The sequence below is a fragment of the Coregonus lavaretus genome (genome assembly GCF_964263955.1).
Source record: "Coregonus lavaretus genome assembly, chromosome: 33".
In the NCBI taxonomy this organism is placed as follows: domain Eukaryota; kingdom Metazoa; phylum Chordata; class Actinopteri; order Salmoniformes; family Salmonidae; genus Coregonus; species Coregonus lavaretus.
In genome coordinates, this window is record NC_140020.1 from 38,090,774 (window position 1) to 38,116,080 (window position 25,307).

Below are 25,307 nucleotides of genomic sequence, written 5' to 3' on the forward strand. Positions count from 1 at the left end.
TGCTTTGCTTTATCTTGGCCAGGTCGCAGTTGTAAATGAGAAACCAAAACACACTACATGCCATAAACCTGTTTTATTAGCATTTCATTACAGGGCGTGGTCCTCAGGATGATAGAGTTCACTTATCAGCCGGTAGATGTAAGAGGGAGCGTTGCCTCCGATGTTAGAGATAAACAGAGTGATGAGTTCAGGAGGCACGTAGTCGAACACTGGGCAGTGCACGTTCACCTTGGACAGAATCTCTCCTATAAACAGATAAGAGTAAAGTCATGTGCAGTTTTTATTTTGAATACATTTTGTATAAAGCAATAAGACATTTTCCCCCTCAGAGACAAAGTGTATCCTATCCAGGGACATTAAACTGTATCCCGTCCAACACCTTGGACAGAATCTCTCCTACGGAGACAAGTAGGGACCTCTCAGATAGAGAAGGAACATCAGATGAGAGGAAGTAATCAGTGCACCTGTACACAGCCATTCTGAAATTAGCCCACCCAACTACCTCATCCCCATATTGTTATTTATTTTGCTAATTTGCACCCCAGTATCTCTATTTGCACATCATCTTTTGCACATCTATCATTCCAGTGTTAATTACGAAATTGTAATTATTTTTCACTATGGCCTATTTATTGCCTTACCTCCATAACTTACTACATTCGCACACACTGTATATAGATTTTCTGTTGCATGTTTGACTATGTTTTGTTTACCCCATATGTAACTCTGTGTTGTTGTTTTTAAATTGCACTGCTTTGCTTTATCTTGGCCAGGTCGCAATGTAAATGAGAACTTGTTCTCAACTGACTTACCTGGTTAAATAAATAAAAAATAGTATTCAGACCCCTTCCCTTTTCCCACATTTTGTTATGTTACAGCCTTATTCTAAAATGGATTAAATTATACATTTTCCTCAGTCTACACACAATACTCAATAATGACAAATCGAAAACAGGTTTATAGATTTTTGCAAATGTATTATAAATAAAAAACAGAAATACCTTACTTACATAAGTATTCAGACTCTTTACTATGAGACTCGAAATTGAGCTCAGGTGCATCCTGTTTCCATTGAGATTGAGATTGAGATATTTCTACAACTTGATTGGAGTCCACCTGTGGTAAATTCCATTGATTGGACATGATTTGGAAAGGCACACACCTGTCTTTATAAGGTTGACAGTGCTTGTCAGAGCAAAAACCAAGCCATGAGGTCGAAGGAATTGTCCGTAGAGCTCCGAGACAGGATTGTGTCGAGACACAGATCTGGGGAAGGGTACCAAAAAATGTCTGCAGCATTGAAGGTCACAGTGGCCTCCATCATTCTTAAATGGAAGAAGTTTGGAACCACCAAGACTCTTCCTAGAGCTGTCCGCCTGGCCAAACTGAGCAATCGGGGGAGAAGGGCCTTGGTCAGGGAAGTGACCAAGAACCCGATGGTCGCTCTGACAGAGCTCCAAAGTTCCTCTGTGGAGATGGGAGAACCTTCCAGAAGGACAACCATCTCTGCAGCACTCCACCAATCAGTCCTTTATGGTAGTGGCCAGACGGAAGCCACTCCTCAGTAAAAGGCACATGACAGCCCGCTTGGAGTTTGCCAAAAGGCACCTAAAGGACTCTCAGACCATGAGAAACAAGATTCTCTGGTCTGATGAAACCAAGATTGAACTCTTTGGCCTGAATGCCAAGCTTCACGTCTGGAGGAAACCTGGCACCATCCCTACGGTGAAGCATGGTGGTGGCAGCATCATGATGTGGGGATGTTTTTCAGCGACAGGGACTGGGAGACTAGTCAGGATCGAGGGAAAGATGAACGGAGCAAAGTACAAAGAGATCCTTGATGAAAACCTACTCCAGAGCGCTCAGGACCTCAGACTGGGGCGAAGGTTCACCTTCCAACAGGACAACGACCCTAATCACACAGCCAAGACAACGCAGGAGTGGCTTCGGGACAAGTCTCTGAATGTCCTTGAGTTGCCCAGCCAGAGCCCGGACTTGAACCAGATCGAACATCTCTGGAGAGACCTGAAAATAGCTGTGCAGCGACGCTCCCCATCCAACCTGACAGAGCTTGAGAGGATCTGCAGAGAAGAATGGGAGAAACTCCCCAAATACAGGTGTGCCAAGCTTGTAGCGTCATACCCAAGAATACTAGAGGCTGTAATCGCTGCCAAAGGTGCTTCAACAAAGTACTGAGTAAAGGGTCTGAATTCTTATGTAAATGTGATATTACCATTAGTATGTTGTTGTTTTTTTACATTTGCAAAAACCTGTTTTTGCTTTGTCATTATGGGGTATTGTGTGTAGATTGATGAGGGGACAAAACTATTGAATCAACTTTAGAATAAGGCTGTAACGTAACAAAATGTGGAAAAGGGGGTCTGAATACATTCCGAATGCACTGTAGGTGAGAAAAATATTTGCATGTTTACCTTCTGTGAACGGAAGCACCTCATGTGGGGAGACAAACTTATGGAACGTGTCTTCTTCATTGGGAAACTGAGAACACAAAATCCAACCAGTCAAGTCACACAATGACGAATATACCAGAAGACAACGTCATAGTCTGCCAGTGTTTGGCCTCGCCTATCACCTATCAGTGAAGCAGGGCTCACTGATACAAACTTCTATCCAGAAAGTCATTATTCTGTTCCTAATGAGTGTTGTCGTGGATACCTGAGGGGAGAGCTTGAACATGGGAGCACAGACGATAAGTGGAGTAGAGTGGTGCTTGGCTGCCAGAGCTACGGTGTGGGTTCCATTGACCGCCCGGAGCCCGCCATTGGCCAGAACGGTCTGTGTTCCGATGATGACCTGGTGAGAGGACAACCAATAGGAGGAGCAGAATCAAACTAGTTTAGTTGCATTGACAATAGACAAGCTTCCTCTAGTGAAGAAAGACTTCTTAAATTCCTTATTGTTAAGTAAAGACTTCTTAAATTCCTTATTGTTAAGTAAAGACTTCTTAAATTCCTTATTGTTAAGTAAAGACTTCTTAAATTCCTTATTGTTAAGTAAAGACTTCTTAAATTCCTTATTGTTAAGTAAAGACTTCTTAAATTCCTTATTGTTAAGTAAAGACTTCTTAAATTCCTTATTGTTAAGTAAAGACTTCTTAAATTCCTTATTGTTAAGTAAAGACTTCTTAAATTCCTTATTGTTAAGACTTCTTAAATTCCTTATTGTTAAGACTTCTTAAATTCCTTATTGTTAAGTAAAGACTTCTTAAATTCCTTATTGTTAAGTAAAGACTTCTTAAATTCCTTATTGTTAAGTAAAGACTTCTTAAATTCCTTATTGTTAAGTAAAGACTTCTTAAATTCCTTATTGTTAAGTAAAGACTTCTTAAATTCCTTATTGTTAAGTAAAGACTTCTTAAATTCCTTATTGTTAAGTACAGACTTCTTAAATTCCTTATTGTTAAGTAAAGACTTCTTAAATTCCTTATTGTTAAGTAAAGACTTCTTAAATTCCTTATTGTTAAGTAAAGACTTCTTAAATTCCTTATTGTTAAGTAAAGACTTCTTAAATTCCTTATTGTTAAGTAAAGACTTCTTAAATTCCTTATTGTTAAGTAAAGACTTCTTAAATTCCTTATTGTTAAGTACAGACTTCTTAAATTCCTTATTGTTAAGTAAAGACTTCTTAAATTCCTTATTGTTAAGTAAAGACTTCTTAAATTCCTTATTGTTAAGTAAAGACTTCTTAAATTCCTTATTGTTAAGTAAAGACTTCTTAAATTCCTTATTGTTAAGTAAAGACTTCTTAAATTCCTTATTGTTAAGTAAAGACTTCTTAAATTCCTTATTGTTAAGTAAAGACTTCTTAAATTCCTTATTGTTAAGACTTCTTAAATTCCTTATTGTTAAGACTTCTTAAATTCCTTATTGTTAAGTAAAGACTTCTTAAATTCCTTATTGTTAAGTAAAGACTTCTTAAATTCCTTATTGTTAAGTAAAGACTTCTTAAATTCCTTATTGTTAAGTAAAGACTTCTTAAATTCCTTATTGTTAAGTAAAGACTTCTTAAATTCCTTATTGTTAAGTACAGACTTCTTAAATTCCTTATTGTTAAGTAAAGACTTCTTAAATTCCTTATTGTTAAGTAAAGACTTCTTAAATTCCTTATTGTTAAGTAAAGACTTCTTAAATTCCTTATTGTTAAGTAAAGACTTCTTAAATTCCTTATTGTTAAGTAAAGACTTCTTAAATTCCTTATTGTTAAGTAAAGACTTCTTAAATTCCTTATTGTTAAGTACAGACTTCTTAAATTCCTTATTGTTAAGTAAAGACTTCTTAAATTCCTTATTGTTAAGTAAAGACTTCTTAAATTCCTTATTGTTAAGTAAAGACTTCTTAAATTCCTTATTGTTAAGTAAATCAGAGAGCGGTTCTGATTAAACAAGACCGGAAATAAGCATTTGACGTTGTGCTTTTAAACGCTTGAATTAAAAACATCTCTATATTACTACCTCTTTTTATGTTCTGTCTGTTAAAGGAAATCACAAAATAAAGCACCATAACAGTAAATGTGTAAAACTCACCTTATTGACCCTGGACATCACTGCAAATATGGCGGCGTCGGCTATTACAGTGGTCTCGATGCCGGTTTTGGAGAGATTAGTAGCCATTTCATGACCCTTGGGAATGAGGCAAACAAAGGATCATTACTACAGTGTGTTGCCTAAATGTAATGTTCATTATTCAATAACACATGTACAAACATTTTAAGAGACAGTCGATTCATTAAATATGATTTATCTATTTCAGCATCTTCAGAGAATTAATGCAAGGTTAGGGACCGTCTGTAAAGGTGCCATCTTTATCAGCATCATAAACGCTGATACCATTTCAACCATATCAAATATGCATCCAAGCCGAACTGAAATCATATCAGAAACATGTTGGGTCATTTTCAGCTATTAATTCCCTTAAAACCACTCAAACTGATGTCATTTGGAAATTTTGCACGAAAATTCTTTCCTGGTTTTTTTATTCACATATTGCATTTTCTCCCGGTCCCTAAACGTATTTGCCGTGAGAGAGAAGCAGAGCTGAAAAAGAAAACTTTACCCTTTGCCACTAGATTGAAGCATTCATTCTATTGATGTAGGACATATTACTTGTTGCACTAGAAGACAAAAAAAATGACAGGAGAGAATCTGCATGTATCTAATTATAAACAAGTCGGGCAGGTGCGGATGATCAAACAGCTTACCCGCGCATCACTACCACGAGACCCAACCTGTTGCTGGCAGCAGTGCGATAAGGGGACGGAGTGAGAAAACCACAGTGCTTATTACAGAAATTATTGCAGTTGATATGCAGCCATTGTCAATGGTAGAAGATGTCTGCTTCAATGCCCTGATGGCATATCTAGAAGCAGACTACTAGATGCCATGTCAAAAAACCGTGAGGCCTTAGATGGAAGAATTGTACACCGATTGCTCTGCAAGTACAAAGTTCAAGCTCTCAAACACCAAACGTGGCGTTAACAACAGGTTGTTGGACGTTCATGAACACGCTGTCGTAAATCACTGCAATGAGCCATCACATGGATGAGGAGTGGGACAGGAAGTCCCATGTACTGAGAACATGGAGGACAGGAAGTCCCCTTTACTGAGCACTGAGAACATGGAGGAGAGGAAGTCCCCTTTACTGAGAACATGGAGGAGAGGAAGTCCCCTTTACTGAGAACATGGAGGAGAGGAAGTCCCATGTACTGAGCACTGAGAACATGGAGGAGAGGAAGTCCCATGTACTGAGCACTGAGAACATGGAGGAGAGGAAGTCCCATGTACTGAGCACTGAGAACATGGAGGAGAGGAAGTCCCCTTTACTGAGAACATGGAGGAGAGGAAGTCCCCGTTACTGACAACATGGAGGAGAGGAAGTCCCCGTTACTGAGAACATGGAGGAGAGGAAGTCCCCTTTACTGAGAACATGGAGGAGAGGAAGTCCCCTTTACTGAGAACATGGAGGAGAGGAAGTCCCCTTTACTGAGAACATGGAGGAGAGGAAGTCCCCTTTACTGAGAACATGGAGGAGAGGAAGTCCCCTTTACTGAGAACATGGAGGAGAGGAAGTCCCCTTTACTGAGAACATGGAGGAGAGGAAGTCCCCTTTACTGAGAACATGGAGGAGAGGAAGTCCCCTTTACTGAGAACATGGAGGAGAGGAAGTCCCCTTTACTGAGAACATGGAGGAGAGGAAGTCCCCTTTACTGAGCACATGGAGGAGAGGCACAACAGAGAACCTAAAACGGCATTAACTACCATCGTTGCTGAGTGGGTGGGGGACGTCTGGTAGGTAGCCAGGACAGCAGTTAGGTGAGCTCTGTCTGGTAGGTAGCCAGGACAGCAGTAAGGTGAGCTCTGTCTGGTAGGTAGCCATGACAGCAGTAAGGTGAGCTCTGTCTGGTAGGTAGCCAGGACAGCAGTAAGGTGAGCTCTGTCTGGTAGGTAGCCAGGACAGCAGTAAGGTGAGCTCTGTCTGGTAGGTAGCCAGGACAGCAGTAAGGTGAGCGCCGTCTGGTAGGTAGCCAGGACAGCAGTAAGGTGAGCGCCGTCTGGTAGGTAGCCAGGACAGCAGTAAGGTGAGCGCCGTCTGGTAGGTAGCCAGGACAGCAGTAAGGTGAGCGCCGTCTGGTAGGTAGCCAGGACAGCAGTAAGGTGAGCGCCGTCTGGTAGGTAGCCAGGACAGCAGTAAGGTGAGCTCTGTCTGGTAGGTAGCCAGGACAGCAGTAAGGTGAGCGCCGTCTGGTAGGTAGCCAGGACAGCAGTAAGGTGAGCTCTGTCTGGTAGGTAGCCAGGACAGCAGTAAGGTGAGCGCCGTCTGGTAGGTAGCCAGGACAGCAGTAAGGTGAGCTCTGTCTGGTAGGTAGCCAGGACAGCAGTAAGGTGAGCTCTGTCTGGTAGGTAGCCAGGACAGCAGTAAGGTGAGCTCTGTCTGGTAGGTAGCCAGGACAGCAGTAAGGTGAGCTATGTCTGGTAGGTAGCCAGGACAGCAGTTAGGTGAGCTCTGTCTGGTAGGTAGCCAGGACAGCAGTAAGGTGAGCGCCGTCTGGTAGGTAGCCAGGACAGAGGTAGATTGAACAGCATTGCCCCCTAGCGGTCATACGCAGGACCATATCTGTATTGTGAATTCATGTCATTTTATGTTTTTTTTTTCTTCTTATCATTTAACACTAGAACCACTAAAGCAGTCATTTTGACTGTTCATGAATTTTATTTTTTGTATTACTCTTGACATGTAAAAAAAAAAGGTCATACCTCCCTCCGTCCTTGACTTCTCCTAAATAAATATATTTAACACACTGACGTTAGAATCTTAATATCACAAACAGAACTGGAGTTAGAACCAGTTTCATGAGGGCATGTCATTTTTCTGAATGGGTTTTCCCCAGTTGCCCCTCCTTCTCCCAACAGTAGGGCCTGCTACACTCCTTCTCCCAACAGTAGGGCCTGCTACACTCCTTCTCCCAACAGTAGGGCCTGCTACACTCCTACTCCCAACAGTAGGGCCTGCTACACTCCTACTCCCAACAGTAGGGCCTGCTACACTCCTTCTCCCAACAGTAGGGCCTGCTACACTCCTACTCCCAACAGTAGGGCCTGCTCCCCTCCTTCTCCCAACAGTAGGGCCTGCTCCCCTCCTTCTCCCAACAGTAGGGCCTGCTCCCCTCCTTCTCCCAACAGTAGGGCCTGCTCCCCTCCTTCTCCCAACAGTAGGGCCTGCTACACTCCTACTCCCAACAGAAGGGCCTGCTACACTCCTACTCCCGATAGTTGAAGAGGGCGGCAGGTAGCTTAGTGGTTAAGAGTGTTGTGCCAGTAACCGAAAGGTCGCTGGTTCTAATCCCCGAGCCAACTAGGTGAAAAAATATGTTGATGTGCCCTTGAGCAAGGCACTTAACCCTAATTGCTCCTGTAAGTCGCTCTGGATAAGAGCGTCGTGTAAATGTAAAGGTGCCCCGATAATTACCTTCGAAACTGAACCTAAACCACACCCAAATAAAATGTCACAGATATAACAACAGACGGTAGAAATGAAGTAAAGCATGATGGGTAGAAATGAAGTAAAGCATGATGGGACGATGGGTGAGTTGATGAGCGACGGGGAAGCAAATGATGCATAATTATGTAAATCACCCCTTGTGAATGAAGAACAGGGGCGGGCCATTGTATTGGTATATTATAAATCTTACAGTGTGCATGTACCCTGTATCGGAGTACACAGTGAAAGAACGCGTAATTTACAAATGGCAAGAAGACCAAGAACGAATGGCGATCCTACAAGATCTGAATGAAAAACGACTCCGATGGTGGGGAAGAAATGAGTCATGACATCTCCGATGATTCTGATTCTCAGCCTCAGCCTGAACCTACACCGTCGAGGCCTACGCGCAAAAAAAAAGCCAGAACGGTGTGCACTGAGCAGGTGCCCGCGCCGCCACCAAATGAAAGCCGATGACAATACTACGGGCCGATCATCAGCACAAAATGTCATCACTGAGAGAGCAGGCCCTACATCTCAAGCAACAGCAGCAACGCACTCACCAGCTTTGGTTGCTTTATGTGACATGGACATGCTACAGCACATCAGGGACTGGACTGGGGCTGGGGGGTACAGGGAGCAAGGAGACACTGCCTGGGGTCAGGGACTGCACTGGGGCTGGGGGGTACAGGGAGCAAGGAGACACTGCCTGGGGTCTGTCTGTTGATGAGCTGGAAGGAAACACTGCCTGGGGTCCGTCTGTTGATGAGCTGGAAGGAAACACTGCCTGGGGTCCGTCTGTTGATGAAGGAAACACTGCCTGGGGTCCGTCTGTTGATGAAGGAAACACTGCCTGGGGTCCGTCTGTTGACGAGCTGGAAGCGTTCATTTCAATCCTGCATGTCCGTGGAGCATTCGGTGGATAGAGCGTGTGTATGGAGACCTTCTGGTCACACATGTATGGGATACCTTTCTTTGGAGAAACCATGTCACGGGATCGCTTCAGAGAGATCATGTGTTACCTCCGCTTTGATGACAAAGAAATATGGAAACAGACACATTCACCATGGTGTCCAACGCTTGGAACAAGTATAGACAATAATTGACTGCTGTCATTATCAACACTTAAATATATTAATTATGCCATTATTGCTTTTGTGCTGATTTTCACTATTTATCAAGCACACTTGGCGCTTATAATGACCTTTAGGCTACTGATGTTTTCCTTTGTGGTATTTTATCGTTATAAAAAGAAGCTGTTCCAACACATACAGTTTGCTTTCTGTTTCATAGTTACATTTTTAAATTTTAGTCATTTTAGCAGACGCTCTTATCCAGAGCGACTTACAGGAGCAATTAGGGTTAAGTGCCTTGCTCAAGGGCACATCGACAGATTTTTCACCTAGTCGGCTCTGGGGATTTGAACCAGCGACCTTTCGGTTACTGGCACAACGCCCTTAACCACTAAGCTACCTGCCGCTTATAATGACGTTTAGGCTACTGATGTTTTCCTTTGTGGTTGGGGGTATTTTGACGTTATAAAAAGAAGCCGTCACCGTGTTCCAACTCATACAGTTTGCTTTCTGTTTCATAGTTGTGACAAAAGGCACTCCACTAATAACGTTGAGTGAACACTTGAATTGTTTTGTTTTTCCATATAGCCCACATTAACATAAACTAATGAAATTGCTACTGTATTATAAAAAATAAATAAATAAATAAATAAATAAATGTATTCCAATGTTACCTAACACCTTCATAAACACAACCAAATGATTATTTTTTGCAATTGTATATATGAAATGTATTAATACACTGTTAGAATGTTGCAGTCAGAATGACTTCTCGTTAGCGTGAAGAGGGATCCCTCGAGGCCCAGCGGTTCTAGTGTTCAACATTTAAACCATTTTTAAAAATGGCAGTTTAAACTTTAAGAACCTTTTACATTTGTCACATCCCTAGCTCCCATGTGTGTTCCTTCTATGAATATGCAGTAGTGGGATGATGGAGGGATGGAGGGATGGTGGGATGGAGGGATGGAGGGATGGTGGGATGAAGGGATGGAGGGATGGTGGGATGAAGGGATGGAGGGAGCGAATGAGGGATGAAAGGATGGAGGAACGGTGGATACCTGGCAGAAGGGAGCACACTCGGCCACGATGACGTGGAACTTGCGTTTCCTCGCTGCGTCTTTGAGGAAGGCCTCGACGGTGCGTGAGCGGCCGACAGTCATGATGACCTCGTTGGAGTGGATGTGCTCCAGGGCCTGCATGGCGATGTTGTCTGTGGTGCCCTCTGGGAGAAAGAAGAAGAAGACAGTTAGCTCAGTGCTGCTTGACCATGGTTATACCCATGGGGATGTGTATAGTGTAAAAACCAACAGAGAAGATTGGTTTAAACTAAAGGAGACTTAGTTTGAATCATTTTAAATTTCAGCCACAACCAACTATTGAACTATGGCCTCAATAGGTCTATGAAGGAGATGGGGAAAGAGAGAGACTGTTGGTGGAGTATCTGTGTGCTCTAAGACAGTGTTTCCCAACAATACACAAGTTTGTTGTAGCCCGGACAAACATAACCGATTCAACTCATTGAGGGCTTGATGATTAGTGTGTGCTTGTCCGGGGCTACATACAAAAAAAATAAGTGTACTTTGGGGGGTACTGGAGGACCAGAGTTGGGGAAACACTGCTATAAGTGAATGTGTCTTACCTAGCTCTGTGAGGAGTTCATTGATAGCCTCTATGACGTTAGCTTTGAGAGGAGCAAAATGTTGTCTGAAGTTCTCCTCGCTCAGCCCCCCTGAGGTCAGCAACTTGTGAAGGGACTCCTGCTGGTCTGCCTCCTCACTGCTACCACGAGACCTGGGGACACAAACACACTTACCATGACAGGAGAGAAAACAACTGGGGGAAAAAGCTCCTGACATTTCCAACTGTTGCATCATTTGGCACCTTGCCCTTGGCAACTAGTCTTGCGAGGTCCACAGAACACAACAAGCAAGGTTAGCAACAAGTAGCAGACGCTCAAACAACTTTAGTAATTTGTGGATGTTGCTTGTTCATAAACTCACCTGGCATACTCCTCCCTGATGATCTTGAGTACGCGCAGTACCATGTTGCCCACGGTGGTCTCGGACGGCTGTGCGGCCGTCATTCTCCTCCCCTCCTTGCGAATGATTTCCATTAGGTCGCCTATCATCAAATACAGGAGGATATCTTTGTCATACATCATTCCTAGTAGTGAATTATATTCAGACATCGCTTAGTCACACCAATTGATCCGTTTCAAAATTACAGATGAGACGACATCAGCCTATCGTGGCAGTTCACATTTTGACAGCTAGCTACTCTAACAGGTGTCAATAGAAAACTACAGTAGACGTTAAATCGATTTGAAAAAAACCGTGGCAGAGACTACCTAACGTTAGCTAGGAGGCAAACTAGCTAACTAACTAACTAACTACCCGGTAGCTGAGCTTTCGAATAAGCTAGACTTCTGCTATTAACTATAAACGTTAGCTAGCTAGCTACCTGCGTTGCTCCATCGTGCCTGGGATGTTATTTTCCGGAGAAGAGCTGTGGTTTCTCTAGCGGTTTCTCCCGACCCTCGGATCGGTCCTGTCCCACAACCTCCCCGCTTCAAATCAGCCAGAAAAGCCTCAATTCGCTCTGTCAAATCTGCTTCCTTGTCAGCCCCGGGCATACTTGTTTTCTGAATTCACCAGCTAGCTAGGCGCTGTATCAAAACAATTTGGTGTTTTCACCATAGAAAATGATAAAGGCCTCTAGTGGCCAAAAGGCAACTTTAGCATGGGCAGCGCCATTAAGGGTTTCCGCCATTTTAAAGTAGTCAACTGTGTGGGGATTCCGATGGGTTGTAGCCTCAATGGCGCTGACAATGCTGTTACAGACGCTATAATGACACGTATGTAAAGAGGAGTCCTCTATCTATCTCTATGGTTGTAACATATTTGCATAGGGAAGTGACGTAAACCAGAACTAGATTGCGCGTGGAGGAGGGTGCTTCCGGGATATTATACTAATCCGACGCTGATTGGACCAAGTGATTAGAACCACATCTTGCAATATTTTCAGATTTCATAAAAATAGATTTCCCCATCAGCTGTTGCATAAAATAGACATTGTGCCATTACAAGCGTTTCGCTACACCCGCTATAACATCTGCTAAACACGTGTATGTGACAAATAAACATTTGATTTGATTTTGATTTAATTTCTAAAAGATGTCATGACCTACAGTAAATCAAAACAACTGTTCCCAAGGATATTATTCACATATGATAGACAGTAGGTGCCAGTATGTCCCTTAGTGATCATACACATCTACAAGCAACACGTTTGTAAATCCATCCAATATTTTATTGAATAAAAGCCCAACACAAACTTTTACAAATTGATATCAACATAGAAATCATTGATTGAAAACATTGCAAATGTTCACTGTTAAAAAATGTATGTATCCCACATAGTTTTCGTAAAAAATCGCTTTGGTGCTATTTTCACAAGTATGTGGTGAATTTTCTAATCTCTTAATACAAACTCAAACTGGTAACGCTTGTAATGCAGCCAGTCTTACATTCAAACCCTTTCAATGTGAATTGATTTGGTTTGTAGACATCGTTCACCACACAACCATTAATCCAAAATATAAATTTACTGTGAAATATGAGAATATTGGTTTAATCACCAAAACACAACATAATGACATCTTCTCAATTTAATGATTTTAACCAGTTAATCCAAACGCATAAAAACGTAAAGATACGTTTCAGTTTGCTCTTTGAATGTAGTATGCTACAGTACTGTAAATTACAGTACATTACACTGTTTCACATTCGGCAATACACTTGCACTACCCCATTAAAATGTACTGAACATAAAATGTCCATAACTTCTATCCCATTTGTGATCGTTGAAGACATGTAATCAAACGAAGGAAATGAAAGAAACATAATGTTTAAGACACTAGTTTGCATCAAACCTGTCTGGACCATTCGGCCATAGGTTCTCATTGACATCACAGTAAATATCCTAATTGTTCATGCACGTGGCCTGATATGGGTCTGGATTGAAATCATTGCATGCCTCATCCATGGCCTGACGGAGGGTGGTACGCTCATGGGGGATGGCGATCATACATCTTCCACCTGTATCGTAATGGTGTATTGTGTTTTACAGTATTGTATTTATGTGTTGTAGTGGTCCTGTACGTGTCTCAGTTCAGAAGAGCATGGCACTAGCTACACCAGTGTTGTGGGTTCGATTCCCACTGGGGTCACATACCAAAAAAATGTGGACTGTTGTCACTTTGGATAAAAATGTCTGCTACGTAAATGGCATTTGTTACAGAACTGTATTACCCAATGCAATTTTAGTGAAGCATTTATTTATTGTTTTGGACTTTCTGGATTATTTGCGTATTGGTATTGTATTACTGCACTGTAGGAGCTAGAAACTCAAGCATTTTGCTGCATAGTCATTGTAGTACATTTGAATATATATAGAGAGAGCATACTTTTTATGTTTCTACTTTACAGACATCCATTTTCATTATTTAGTTCTCAAAATCTGTAGTAGACAAACCAGTTGACATGTAAAATCTATCCGTTTACCAAACGTTCTATAGGTTTACCAAACGTTTAAGTGATCAGTGATTAAGAGCAGTTGGATTAAGTAATAGTAAAATGTATTTTAACAAAAGTAATGTGAGCATTGCATTGTGAAAGGCAATTACTTTATATTAACATGTATTGCAATGTGAAACGTATTTCTAAATGAAACACTGATTAAGTTTGGTGATAGAGTGACTATGAATTTGTGTAGTACTTAGTCAATTGAAAATGTGTTTAGAGTTTTGAAACAACTGGCTTTTTGATGATCTGTTTTGTACTAAGAGTTTTGGAAATGTACCACATACTTGTGAAAACTGCACCAAAGTATTTAAAAAAAACTGTAATTAGATTATGCAGTGGTGTAACAGTGACAAAAACTAGCTGGACTATCTTTCAACCAACCCCAAATCCTCATGTAACCCAAACCCCAGAACTATCTTTTAACCAACCCCAAATCCTCATGTAACCCAAACCCCAGAACTATCTTTTAACCAACCCCAAATCCTCATGTAACCCAAACCCCAGAACTATCTTTCAACCAACCCCAAATTCTCATGTAACCCAAACCCCAGAATTATCTTTCAACCAACCTCAAATCCTCATGTAACCCAAACCCCAGAACTATCTTTCAACCAACCCCAAATTCTCATGTAACCCAAACCCCAGAATTATCTTTCAACCAACCTCAAAGCCTCATGTAACCCAAACCCCAGAATTATCTCCAAAAGAAAGCTGGATGGATCTTGGATGGTAGGTGTGGATTCAATGGGTCTCAAAAGAGGAAGAGAAGTCATTTTCAAAAGGCCCTGCAGCCCTACTTGGCTTATAACATATTCAGATCTTTTATACATCTTTTAAAAACAACTTAAAAGCGTGCAATGGTTCTGCTAGAAATGACCTAGTTTTCAAGATTATATTTCTTGCATCTCAAATAGCACCCGATTCCCTATATAATAGTGCAGTACAAAAGTAATGCACTAGGCCTATATAGGGAATAGGGTGCTATTTGAGACAACCACTCTTTCCCTGAACTTATGAAACCCCCCTCCCCCAAAATACCTGCCCTGCATTTACAATATCAAAACAAACTGAAATAAACTATCAAATTTAGCTAGCAAACATGTATGCAAATTAATTAACTGACAAAACACAAAAGTTCAGTGGTTGCCATAGTTTCTCTTTCGAGTTATAACACATTCCACCTGCTGTTCATAGAAGCCTTCACTTAAAAAAGGGCACCAAGAATATAGTCTATAGCCCAAATGGCACCCTATTCTCTAAACTTGTGCACTACTTTTGATCATGGCCCATAAGGCTCTGGTCAAAAGTAGTGCACTCTATAGGGAATAGGGTGCTATTTGGGCCAAACACTACATCCAATAGCTCACTTGGCATGGCAAAGATTTTGTACAACAATAAAGGGCAATAGACGAGGGTGCATCCATTCATCCCAACAAAATTAAACTCCAAATCAAACTATACACAAAATGACAACCGATCATCAAAGCATCAGGTGCTTATTCAGCAGGATGCAAAAGTTGAAAACAAATTGCAGATAGAAATAGAACACAGAACAGACATGCATGTCTCACTCATGGATGTATATTCTACATTTTGTATATTTCTACCTGTATTTTTTTTGTGTATTTTTTTTTAAAATGTTTCACTCCGCTGAATGTGTCCCAGGTGTCCATGGCTTTCAGAGAATAGGCAACCCTTTGGTGCCCTCTCACACCACCACGCCCCTGAAACCTCGCGCTGCTCAAACCCTTTGTCGTCATTACTGGGTACGTCCAAAAACGCCACCTTATTCGATATATACAGTGCACTACTTTTGACCAGAGCCTATGGGGGCTCAGAGCCTATGGGGGCTCTGGTAAATAGTAGTGCACTATACAAGGAATATGGTGGCATTTAGGACACATAAATATGAATTATACGAGGCCTTCTGCGCTCTTTTAAGGTCCTTACTACTGAATAGTGCTGGTTCCAGGTGAGTAAGGGTCAACATAAGAATACTGGAAGAGATGGAGACCGGCACACTGTCCAATAAAAGGACTACAATTATTCCTGTTTTGCCTCAGATTTGGATTTATTCATTTTTTTTGACAGCGTGCGGATCTCTAGCTCTTCCAGCTATTTCGGACACAGCTATACATTTGCTGAAGTTAGTCCGAGGAGGGTGGAGGTTGGTCGGGTAGCATTGGCTGCTCCCCCCCCTGGGCGGAGAGGTGATGCCTCTCTACTCGATGAGCTTCTTTGCCTTGAAGAAGCGTCGTAGGTAGAAGACCTGCCAGGTGGCCAGGCCAATCAGACAGCACATAGAGAAGATGCTGAAGTACAGGACGCGTGTGTTGGTGGACTCTGGAAGAACATAGTTAGAAATATTATAGAAGTGACTTGTTCTGTCTTGCTTGCTTTTTTTCTTTGAATTAATTTTGTATTTCTTTGTAAAGTTCCACAAGAATCATGCATGTATTGACAACAACGGGAGGTTTGTGTTTAAATTGGAGTTGCACAGTCCTTTCTCACGTTAGAATAAATGATGGCACTACTTTATCAGTTTTTACCATTGGTGTCCCTCATCTCCTCCTCTCTCTTCTTCATGTAGGCAAAGTCGTTGACGATGGACTCTGATAGGTCTTCCAGCCGCCTTAGCTCCACCTCCAGGGGCTTCAGCTTCTCCACCTTGGCGATCTGAGTGGACAAAAGAGACAATCAAATCAACAATGCAACACCACAATCCATCCCATGTCCGTAAGTGTTTATTGGATTTTGATCTCAAGATGTTTGATGGACAATCGTGCAGGAGCAAATTGATTCAATTGTGTTAAAAGTTGGGGACTATTTGCACTGACCCCCCGACCCCCCCCCCCCCCTTTTACGCTGCTGCTACTCTGTTTATTATTTATGCATAGTCACTTTAACTCTACCCACATGTACATATTACCTCAATTACCTCGACTAGCCGGTGCCCCCGCACATTGACTCTGTACCGGTACCCCCTCTATATAGCCTCCCTACTGTTGTTTTATTTTACTGCTGCTCTTTAATTATTAGCTTTTATTTTTTTACTTAACACTTATTTAACTTTTTAACAAATTTTTAAACTGCATTGTTGGTTAAGGGCTTGTAAGTAAGAATTTCACTGTAAGGTCCACACCTGTTGTATTCGGCGCATGTGGCAAATACAATTTGATTTGAAATGTGAGTGGTCCTCTTTAGTTCAGTTGGTAGAGCAAGGCACTTACAATGCCAGGATAGTAGGTTCGATTCCTGGGACCACCCATATGTAAAATGTATGCATCCACGACTGTAAATCACTTTGGATTAAAGTGTCTGCTAAATGGAATATATTATTATTATTAGAACCTTGGACTGTGCTGTGCTATGACCCCGTTTGTCCAGTAGGGGTCACTCTCGAGCTGTGCAGCAGTGACAGACTGCAGCAGAGGACAGTTTTTAATTAGTTCCAACATGAACAGGAACACATAGCGCAATCTGTCTGGTATGCAGAACGCTCTACCCCTCCTCCTGCTTTAGTTTGGCAAACGTTCTGATTCCCAAGCAGAGAATCTGGTCCCACAAACTACAACTTTAAAAGGGATGTGATATGATCAGCAGCGGTTGGAACACAAATTATTTTCCACTCGTTTCGTTCTGAACAAACAGAACCATTATTATTTTTGTTCCGTTCCAGTTCCGACCAGCAAAATAAAAAGTTCTGAACCGGTTCGAACCAACAACAAAAAAAGTACTTGGTCTATATCGTTCCTTTCTGTTCCTTTTTAAACCTCTGAAACATTAATCTTTTTTTTACATTTACCTCGACATTAAATTAGTTCACCAATCAGTGAGCAGCTTGCTGTGGAGCAGGTAAACGACTTAATCTGTATAGGAAAGTCGTTAAGAGCAAATAGTATTTTGCCGTAACAGCATGGTTTAATCATAATGGAAGACAAACACACACTGTGCTGGCAGTCACAGTGTAGGGCGTGTGGTGCAACTGCCATTCTTAGGGTAGGGAGAGAGGGTGGAGGAGGCTTGCCTTGAAGCGCTGGGCATCTTGTGATGACATGCATTATCTGAATTAGGCCCACAGAATTATACCTACGGAGGAACGGCTTCTATGAAGGACCTTTGAATGTCTTTGAACTGCAGAGAGTTGCCTTAACGTTGGATCAGAGCAAACGTTAGCTTGCTAGCAAGCTTCTGTGAGCAGAGCAGCACTAGAATTAATAAAAACACGTCTTACCTTTTTGTAGTTAATAAATCCAATGTGAAACGTGATAACTATAGTATCCTTAACTAGCACTGACAAAAAGTTAATCCACATCTCTCCCTAATTCCTGAATCACTCTTGTAACGTCAGTAGTCTACAGTAGTGCTTCACACTCACACAGGTGAGGATTTCCAGCTGGCAGGCAGACACTGGAGGAAGTTTTAGTGGCAGAGTGAGGGCTTTGCATAGGCACTTTGTTTGCGAGAAAAAATTCCCACACTTAAAATAACGTTATTAAAATGTTTCCCATGCTTTTAAAATAATGGTTCTGTTCCGGAACAGTATAGATCACATTCGTTTTCGGGGCTCTGTTCCTCAAATGATTTCTTTATTTTCCGGTTTTCGGTTCTGTTCCCTGAACCGGTTCCAACCCTTTGCTTATCAGGACAGCATAGAAAATCTGCAAAACAGGATTTGGGCTAGGGGATAAGTCAGTTTCAGAGGCCAATGTCAGGAAAACAGGAATCCCTGATTCATCAGAAAAGTGACTTCTCATCTACCAACTCAATTAAATCGAGGGGGAGGGGGAGGTATTTGATCAAAAGAGAACAAGTGAAAATCTGAAGTTTGAGAGAAGGATATACTGATAGTTCTCACAGTAGCAAGACACTGCGTTGGCTTTAGACTAGACAGAGATTCTAGCCAACTTTCATTTCCTACTTTCATTGCCAACTACCTTATATTCGAATACCACACACTGATGTTACGTACTTACACTACCGTTCAAAAGTTTGGTCTCACTTAGAATTTTCTTTAGTCCATTAAAATAACATCAAATTTATCAGAAGTACAGTGTAGACATTGTTAATGTTGTAAATGGCTATTGTAGCTGGAAACGGCTGATGTTTTAATGGAATATCTACATAGGCGTACAGAGGCCTATTATCAGCAACCATCGGTGCTGTGTTCCAATGGCACGTTGTGTTTGCTAATCCAAAATGTATCATTTTAAAAAGGCTAATTGATCATTAGAAAAACCCTTTTGCAATTATGTTAGCACAGCTGAAAACCGTTGTGCTGATTAAAGAACAATACATGCTTCAGATACTCAACTAGTCTCAAGAAGGCCAGTTTTATTGCTTCTTTAATCAGCACAACACACACGTCGACGTATGTAAATACGCACACACAGCACAAGGGTTACCAGTAGCTAGTCCACACATTGTGCGTTTCCCCAAATTACACCCTATTCCCTATATATAGTGAACTACTTTTGACCAGGGGCCCATAAAGGCTCTTGTCTAAAGTAGTGCAGGGAACAGGGTGCCATTTGGGACACAGATAGAGCTGGAGTTCACTCAGTAGTCAGCAGAACAGTTTGCTACTGTTCACGAGACACCTTACAAGAAGCATTTTGTCAGATGAAAGGCTTCTACTCTACTCACCTCTTCATAGTTCTTGGCCTCCACGCCGTGCTTCATGTCCAGATTAACCAGCTGGTCTGGGACTCTCCCAGTTCCTGGGTGACAGAACAAACACCTTATTTAGTACATTTCCATGGATGGCTTTCCCTCAGCTCATTCAATAACAGCAAGCAATAAGAAGTTGTTAGGACTCGTTCCAGTCACACGGAGCGTGTTCAGCGGGACAAAATGTTTTGTTTTACGCTCAGACATGCTATGTAGAAATGTCTTATTTCTATCTGCAGCGTTCAGCTACTGAAGGTTGGGCCCTGCTGTAAACACTTTCCCCAATCCTCCGGTTTCTTGCACTTCACATTTCCAAAAATAAATAAATAAATAAAAAATTTAAAAGTGTGAACGTTTTTATGATCACTGTGTTTGATGTACTGTTCCAATATGACGTGGCGTCACACCCTGGGTTGGTCTGAACAGAACGAGCCTGTGTTTGTTGTATTGTGAAGAACATTTGACCCGCGACATACGCCACCGGAATTAACTCGTGATTCCTTTCGATGTGCACCAAAATGATGATCTGTTTCCCTGAATTACATGTGTAACACTGTAATATCGTATTTTATAACTTAGCTAGTCATGTTGGCAATAGAACAGGCTTTCAAATGATGCCCACCTGACCCCGATTGCCATTTTTGGATTGCGTAAACAACAACCGTAATTGTGTGATAGCGGTGATGCAGGGCTGTGTTCCAAAGAAACCAACTACGAGAGTTCTTGCTCTAGTTCCTCAATGGAACAGCTAGGAGAGCTCAATAAAGCAACTTATAGTTGAAGACTCTTCTTTGAGTCATAAAAGTGCATTGAAATAAAATCAACAGTGTCATGTAATTCAGTCTTGTCAGGTGAACTGACACAAGACCTTTGGTTTAATAATTTTCCCATGATCTCCAAACGGTTCCCTTTCAAATTGCTAACATGGTTATGCATATGCTTTTCATATTTATTCTGTAAGAAACATCTCAATTTAGCCCTGGCTTTTTTTCGTTGCGTAACATTTAGAAGTTGTCCCCTTTTTTAGGTTTAAAAGAAGTGATTCGTATAAGCTGGTTAGCATAGCTAGCACACAGAATACGGTGGTGGTAGTCAGTCGTGTTTAACTGCAATGCAGTTGATTGGTGACGATGACATGAACATGTATTGGGGGTTGACATCCATACAAGCATTATACTCCGAATTCTACCTCAACATAGTGTGAAATACACATATAAACAAGCCTAAATGTAGGGTAATTTTGCCGGGGGGCAATGAGGAGATTCGGGATCTTTCCCCATGCACTGTACATGGAGTGGAATGTTAGCAAAACAGGTTCTAGATTTCTGGCCATAGATGCGGTAAAGAGGTCTATGGAACGAGTTCTTTACCGCATCTATGGCCAGAAATCTAGAACCTGTTTTGCTAACATTCCACTACATGTACAGTGCATTCAGAAAGTATTGAGACCCTTTGACTTTTTCCACATTTTGTTACTTTACAGACTTATTCTGGCTGGGCCACTCAAGGACTTTCAGAGACTTGTCCTGAAGCCACTCCTATGTTGTCTTGGCTGTGTGCTTAGGGTTGTTGTCCTGTTGGAAGGTGAACCTTCGCCCCAGTCTGAGGTCCTGAGCACTCTGGAGCAGGTTTTCATCAAGGATCTCTTTCCCGCGATCCTGACTAGTCTCCCAGTCCCTGCCGCTGAAAAACATCCCCACAACATGACGCTGCCACCACCATACTTCACCGTAGGGATGGTATTGGCCAGGTGATGAACAGTGCCTGGTTTCCTCCAGACGTGACGCTTGGCATTCAGGCCAAAGAGTTCAATCTTGGTTTCATCAGACCAGAGAATCTTGTTTCTCATGGTCTGATAGTCCTTTAGGTGCCTTTTGGCAAACTCCAAGTGGGCTGTCATGTGCCTTTTACTGAGGAGTGACTTCCGTCTGGCCACTCTACCATAAAGGCCTAATTGGTGGAGTGCTGCAGAGATGGTTGTCCTTCTGGAAGGTTCTCCCATCTCCACAGAGGAACTCTGGAGCTCTGTCAGAGCGACCATCGGGTTCTTGGTCACCTCCTTGACCAAGGCCCTTCTCCCCACGATTGCTCAGTTTGGCCGGGCGGCCAGCTCTAGGAAGAGTCTTGGTGGTTCCAAACTTCTTCCATTTAAGAATGATGGAGGCCACTGTGTTCTTGTGGACCTTCAATGTTGCAGACATTTTTTGGTACCCTTCCCCAGATCTGTGCCTCGACACAATCCTGTCTCGGAGCTCTACGGCCAATTCCTTCGACCTCATGGCTTGGTTTTTGCTCTGTAATGCACTGTCAACTGTGGGACCTTATATAGACAGGTGTGTGCCTTTCCAAATCATGTCCAATCAATTGAATTTACCACAGGTGGACTCCAATCAAGTTGTAGAAACATCTCAAGGATGATCAATGGAAACAGGATGCAGTTGAGCTCAATTTCGAGTCTCATAGCAAAGGGTCTGAATACTTATGTAAATGTGCAAAAATTTCAAAAACACTTCTCGCTTTGTCATTCTGGGGTATTGTGTGTAGATTGATGAGAGAAAAAAATATTTCATTGATTTTACAACAAGGCTGTAACGTAACAATTTGAAAGAGTCAAGGGGTCTGAATACTTTCCGAATGCACTGTACTTCATGTAATGCTTAGCACGGAGTGGAATGATAACTCAAACAGACTAGTATCCAGGCTAAGTCAGCTACTAATTTGTTAACAATCTATCACAAGAGACTACTTGTGGAAGGAGTAATGCAGTTAGACTATCAATTACATTGAGTAGTGCCTGCTCCTTGCAAACATCTAGGTTAAGGAGTACCATCAATTTCCGTACCACAAAATAACAACTGTACACATTGAGCACGTCCCAAATGGCACCCTATTCACCATTTAGTGCACCACTTTTGACCAGGGCTCATAGGGCTCTGGTCAAAAGTAGTGCACTTAAATAGGGAGTCATTTGGGACGCACTCTGACTTACCCATTGGGGACTTGCTCTCAAAGCACACTTCAAACATGTCATAATCCTCTGTCGTGAAGGCAAACTTCCCTTTCGTTGCATCTTCCTTTGAGTAGAGGGTGTGTCCTGACGAGTCTGTGATCTAAACAGGTGATAATAACAAAATGACATAATGGTAGAGATACATCAAGTGTTATGACAGCTGCTGCATCATGACAGTTGCTATGGGAAATGTTATGTTTACCCAATTGCGTGTAATGTAAACTCACACACAAAATAATCTAACTTGGTCAATAGGCAAATGATAGACATATTCTAACCCTGCATTCCCTTTGTTGACATCCACATGATAAATATTCTACAGCATGCTAACATCGCTAGCCTAACTAGTACACGTATCACAGGGTGGATGGGGGAGCTAAGACTGACGTGTAACATCCTGAATGAATGCAACTCAACTGAAACTAAACATTAAAATGAGTTAGCAACACACTAACAGTTAGCTCTGATTTGCAACTTTCAATGCCTTTACACATGTAATACTATATGAACTTGGTTTGAGAAATGTACAATTCTGCTATTTCTATCAAAACCATTTCACAGGGCATGAACCAGGAAGGATCTGTCACAGGCCCAACCAGGCTAACGTTAGCTAGCTACGAACTAACAGCAGCTGTGAACAAGACGTTGAGCTAGTTAGCGAGCTAACTAGCTGTTATTGAAAGCAATTGTATATGGATAACTCGCTGCGTTATCATATCCACGTATTGTATTTCGTTGTGATAACGTTACTTCACATCGGGAAATGATATGACCAAACTACGTTTGGGCCTTCACTGCTAACAGTTAGCAGCTAACTAGCTTAGTTAGCTTAGCCCGGCAACCTCGGTATTGCCAGCATCATCAAACTCACCTTCAGGTTGGTTTTGGTGTTGGATTGTTCGCTGATTTCATACTCCCCCGTGACGAGCACGTCTTTGTGGATCTCTTCCCGTAGACATTTCCTTGAATTTACCGGTAGAAAGAAAGAAATCGAAAATACCGATTCAATGAGAACAGGTAAAAGCAGTAAGGCAGCGAACCGAGCCATGGCTACAAGCCGAATCAAACACGAGCAACAGCTAGGTCGCTACAGCTCCGCTAAAGAGCTCGTCTACACCTCGGAATTCTCCATAGCGCCGCAGCTGTCAAGGAGGGCTGCTGACATTTTGGTCTGTGGGATGGATGCAATGGATGGATAGATAGATAGATAGATAGATAGATAGATAGATAGATAGATAGATAGATAGATAGATAGATAGATAGATAGATAGATAGATAGATAGATAGATAGATAGATAGATAGATAGATAGATAGATAGATAGATAGATAGATAGATAAGCCCATAATAAAGCGCCTATAAAATCAAATATATTCTAAAAACATTTGGGGGGTGCTTATATTTGTCAAGTGTGTAATGGAAATGTTTTTTTTTTGGCATATCCAAACTCCCCTTTAAACACCCACAGGGAGTGGGATCACAGCTCAAGTCACCATTGTACAGCACCAATTAGGTTTAGTGCCTTGCTCTAGGTCACAGCAACAGATTTTTCACTTGTCAACTCCAGTATTCAAACCAGCAACCTTTCGGTTATTGGCCGAACGCTCTAACCTCGAGGCTACCTGCCACCCTTTATCTGGCTAGGCCTGTATTGGCCTTATTTGAACATGTATTTCATCACTCTTCTGACAGTAGCTTTGTGGCCTACCAATTAACTGAATAATTAATTAACCAAGTTTGGTGAAAAGTTGCATTTCATTTGATTACACAATGACCTAACTAACCAGACAGTACAGTAGCATCACACAACAGTCCGTATCACAGTTAATGGGGATTCTGAAGATCCCCAAAGCTATTATTTTGTTGTCAGCAGCAGCTCAGGGATTACCCAATTAGGATTGATGGAGCTGTCCGGTTTCCAGGGAAACCTCCCCTTCCGGATCCCCTGGAGACGACACAGCACTCCAGTCGGCCCGCTAAGAGCAGAGTCTGTCACTGAGTGAACACTAATCATTGGACAGCTAGAGCTGTTTCTCCTCCTGGTTTTACTGCTGTACGTCAATGCACCCCTCTGAATATGTCACTCTCACTGCCACTATTCTGAAGTGCCATTACTCCTATATTTGATGGTATTCAACCTCTATTTATCCAGGTTAGTCTCACTGATTAAGATCAGATATATTTTACCACAAGAGGCCTGATATTCTGCTGCCAAAATTCCCTACATGAAATTGCAGTGACCTTCCATTTCCACCAGAGCCATAGATAAAGCTACTGACCTGCTTCTATAGAGCCATAGATAAAGCTACTGACCTGACTCTATAGAGCCATAGATAAAGCTACTGACCTGCCTCTATAGAGCCATAGATAAAGCTACTGACTTGCCTCTATAGAGCCATAGATAAAGCTACTGACCTGCCTATATAGAGCCATAGATAAAGCTACTGAACTGCCTCTATAGAGACATAGATAAAGCTACTGACATGCCTCTATAGAGCCATAGATACAGCTACTGACCTGCCTCCATAGAGCCATAGATAAAGCCACTGATCTGCTTCTATAGAGCCATAGATAAAGCTACTGACCTGCCTCTATAGAGACATAGATAAAGCTACTGACATGCCTCTATAGAGCCATAGATAAAGCTACTGACCTGCCTCTATAGAGACATAGATAAAGCTACTGACATACCTCTATAGAGCCATAGATAAAGCTACTGACCTGCCTCTATAGATCCATAGATAAAGCTACTGACCTGCCTCTATAGAGCCATAGATAAAGCTACTGACCTGCCTCTATAGAGCCATAGATAAAGCTACTGACCTGCCTCCATAGAGACATAGATAAAGCTACTGACCTGCCTCTATAGAGCCATAGATAAAGCTACTGACCTGCCTCTATAGAGCCATAGATAAAGCTACTGACCTGCCTCTATAGAGCCATAGATAAAGCTACTGACCTGCCTCTATAGAGCCATA

The 25,307-nt window shown here is 42.0% G+C and overlaps 2 protein-coding genes across 4 annotated transcripts; both read right to left on the reverse strand.

Annotated features, from left to right (window-relative positions):
- Positions 1–58: 58 nt before the first annotated feature.
- On the reverse strand, positions 59–11,927 carry LOC311108246 (translation initiation factor eIF2B subunit beta). Of its 2 annotated transcripts, none has more exons than XM_084150867.1 (8): positions 11,528–11,927; positions 11,068–11,188; positions 10,707–10,858; positions 10,126–10,289; positions 4,544–4,639; positions 2,677–2,814; positions 2,433–2,499; positions 59–245 (listed from the first exon to the last, which is right to left on the reverse strand). In XM_084150867.1, exons 1-8 carry the CDS (start codon positions 11,697–11,699, stop codon positions 88–90), a joined length of 1,068 nt encoding a protein of 355 aa, XP_084006993.1. In that variant the 5' UTR covers positions 11,700–11,927; the 3' UTR covers positions 59–87. The 2 variants fall into 2 exon arrangements, with proteins under 2 accessions (XP_084006993.1, XP_084006994.1); XM_084150868.1 differs by lacking the exon at positions 59–245 and adding an exon at positions 277–396 and having other exon boundaries at positions 11,528–11,794.
- Positions 11,928–13,962: 2,035 nt separating this feature from the next.
- Positions 13,963–23,448, reverse strand: LOC311108274 (transmembrane emp24 domain-containing protein 10). 2 transcript variants are annotated; one of them, XR_014610499.1, is made up of 6 exons: positions 23,202–23,430; positions 22,310–22,430; positions 19,297–19,370; positions 16,200–16,326; positions 15,028–15,993; positions 13,963–14,899 (listed from the first exon to the last, which is right to left on the reverse strand). XR_014610499.1 is itself a non-coding variant. In XM_084150896.1 (5 exons), the coding sequence occupies exons 1-5, from the start codon at positions 23,376–23,378 to the stop codon at positions 15,872–15,874; spliced, it is 621 nt and encodes a 206-aa protein (XP_084007022.1). In that variant the 5' UTR covers positions 23,379–23,448; the 3' UTR covers positions 13,963–15,871. The 2 variants fall into 2 exon arrangements, 1 of the variants encoding a protein (XP_084007022.1); XM_084150896.1 differs by having other exon boundaries at positions 13,963–15,993; positions 23,202–23,448.
- Between the last annotated feature and the right edge of the window lie 1,859 nt (positions 23,449–25,307).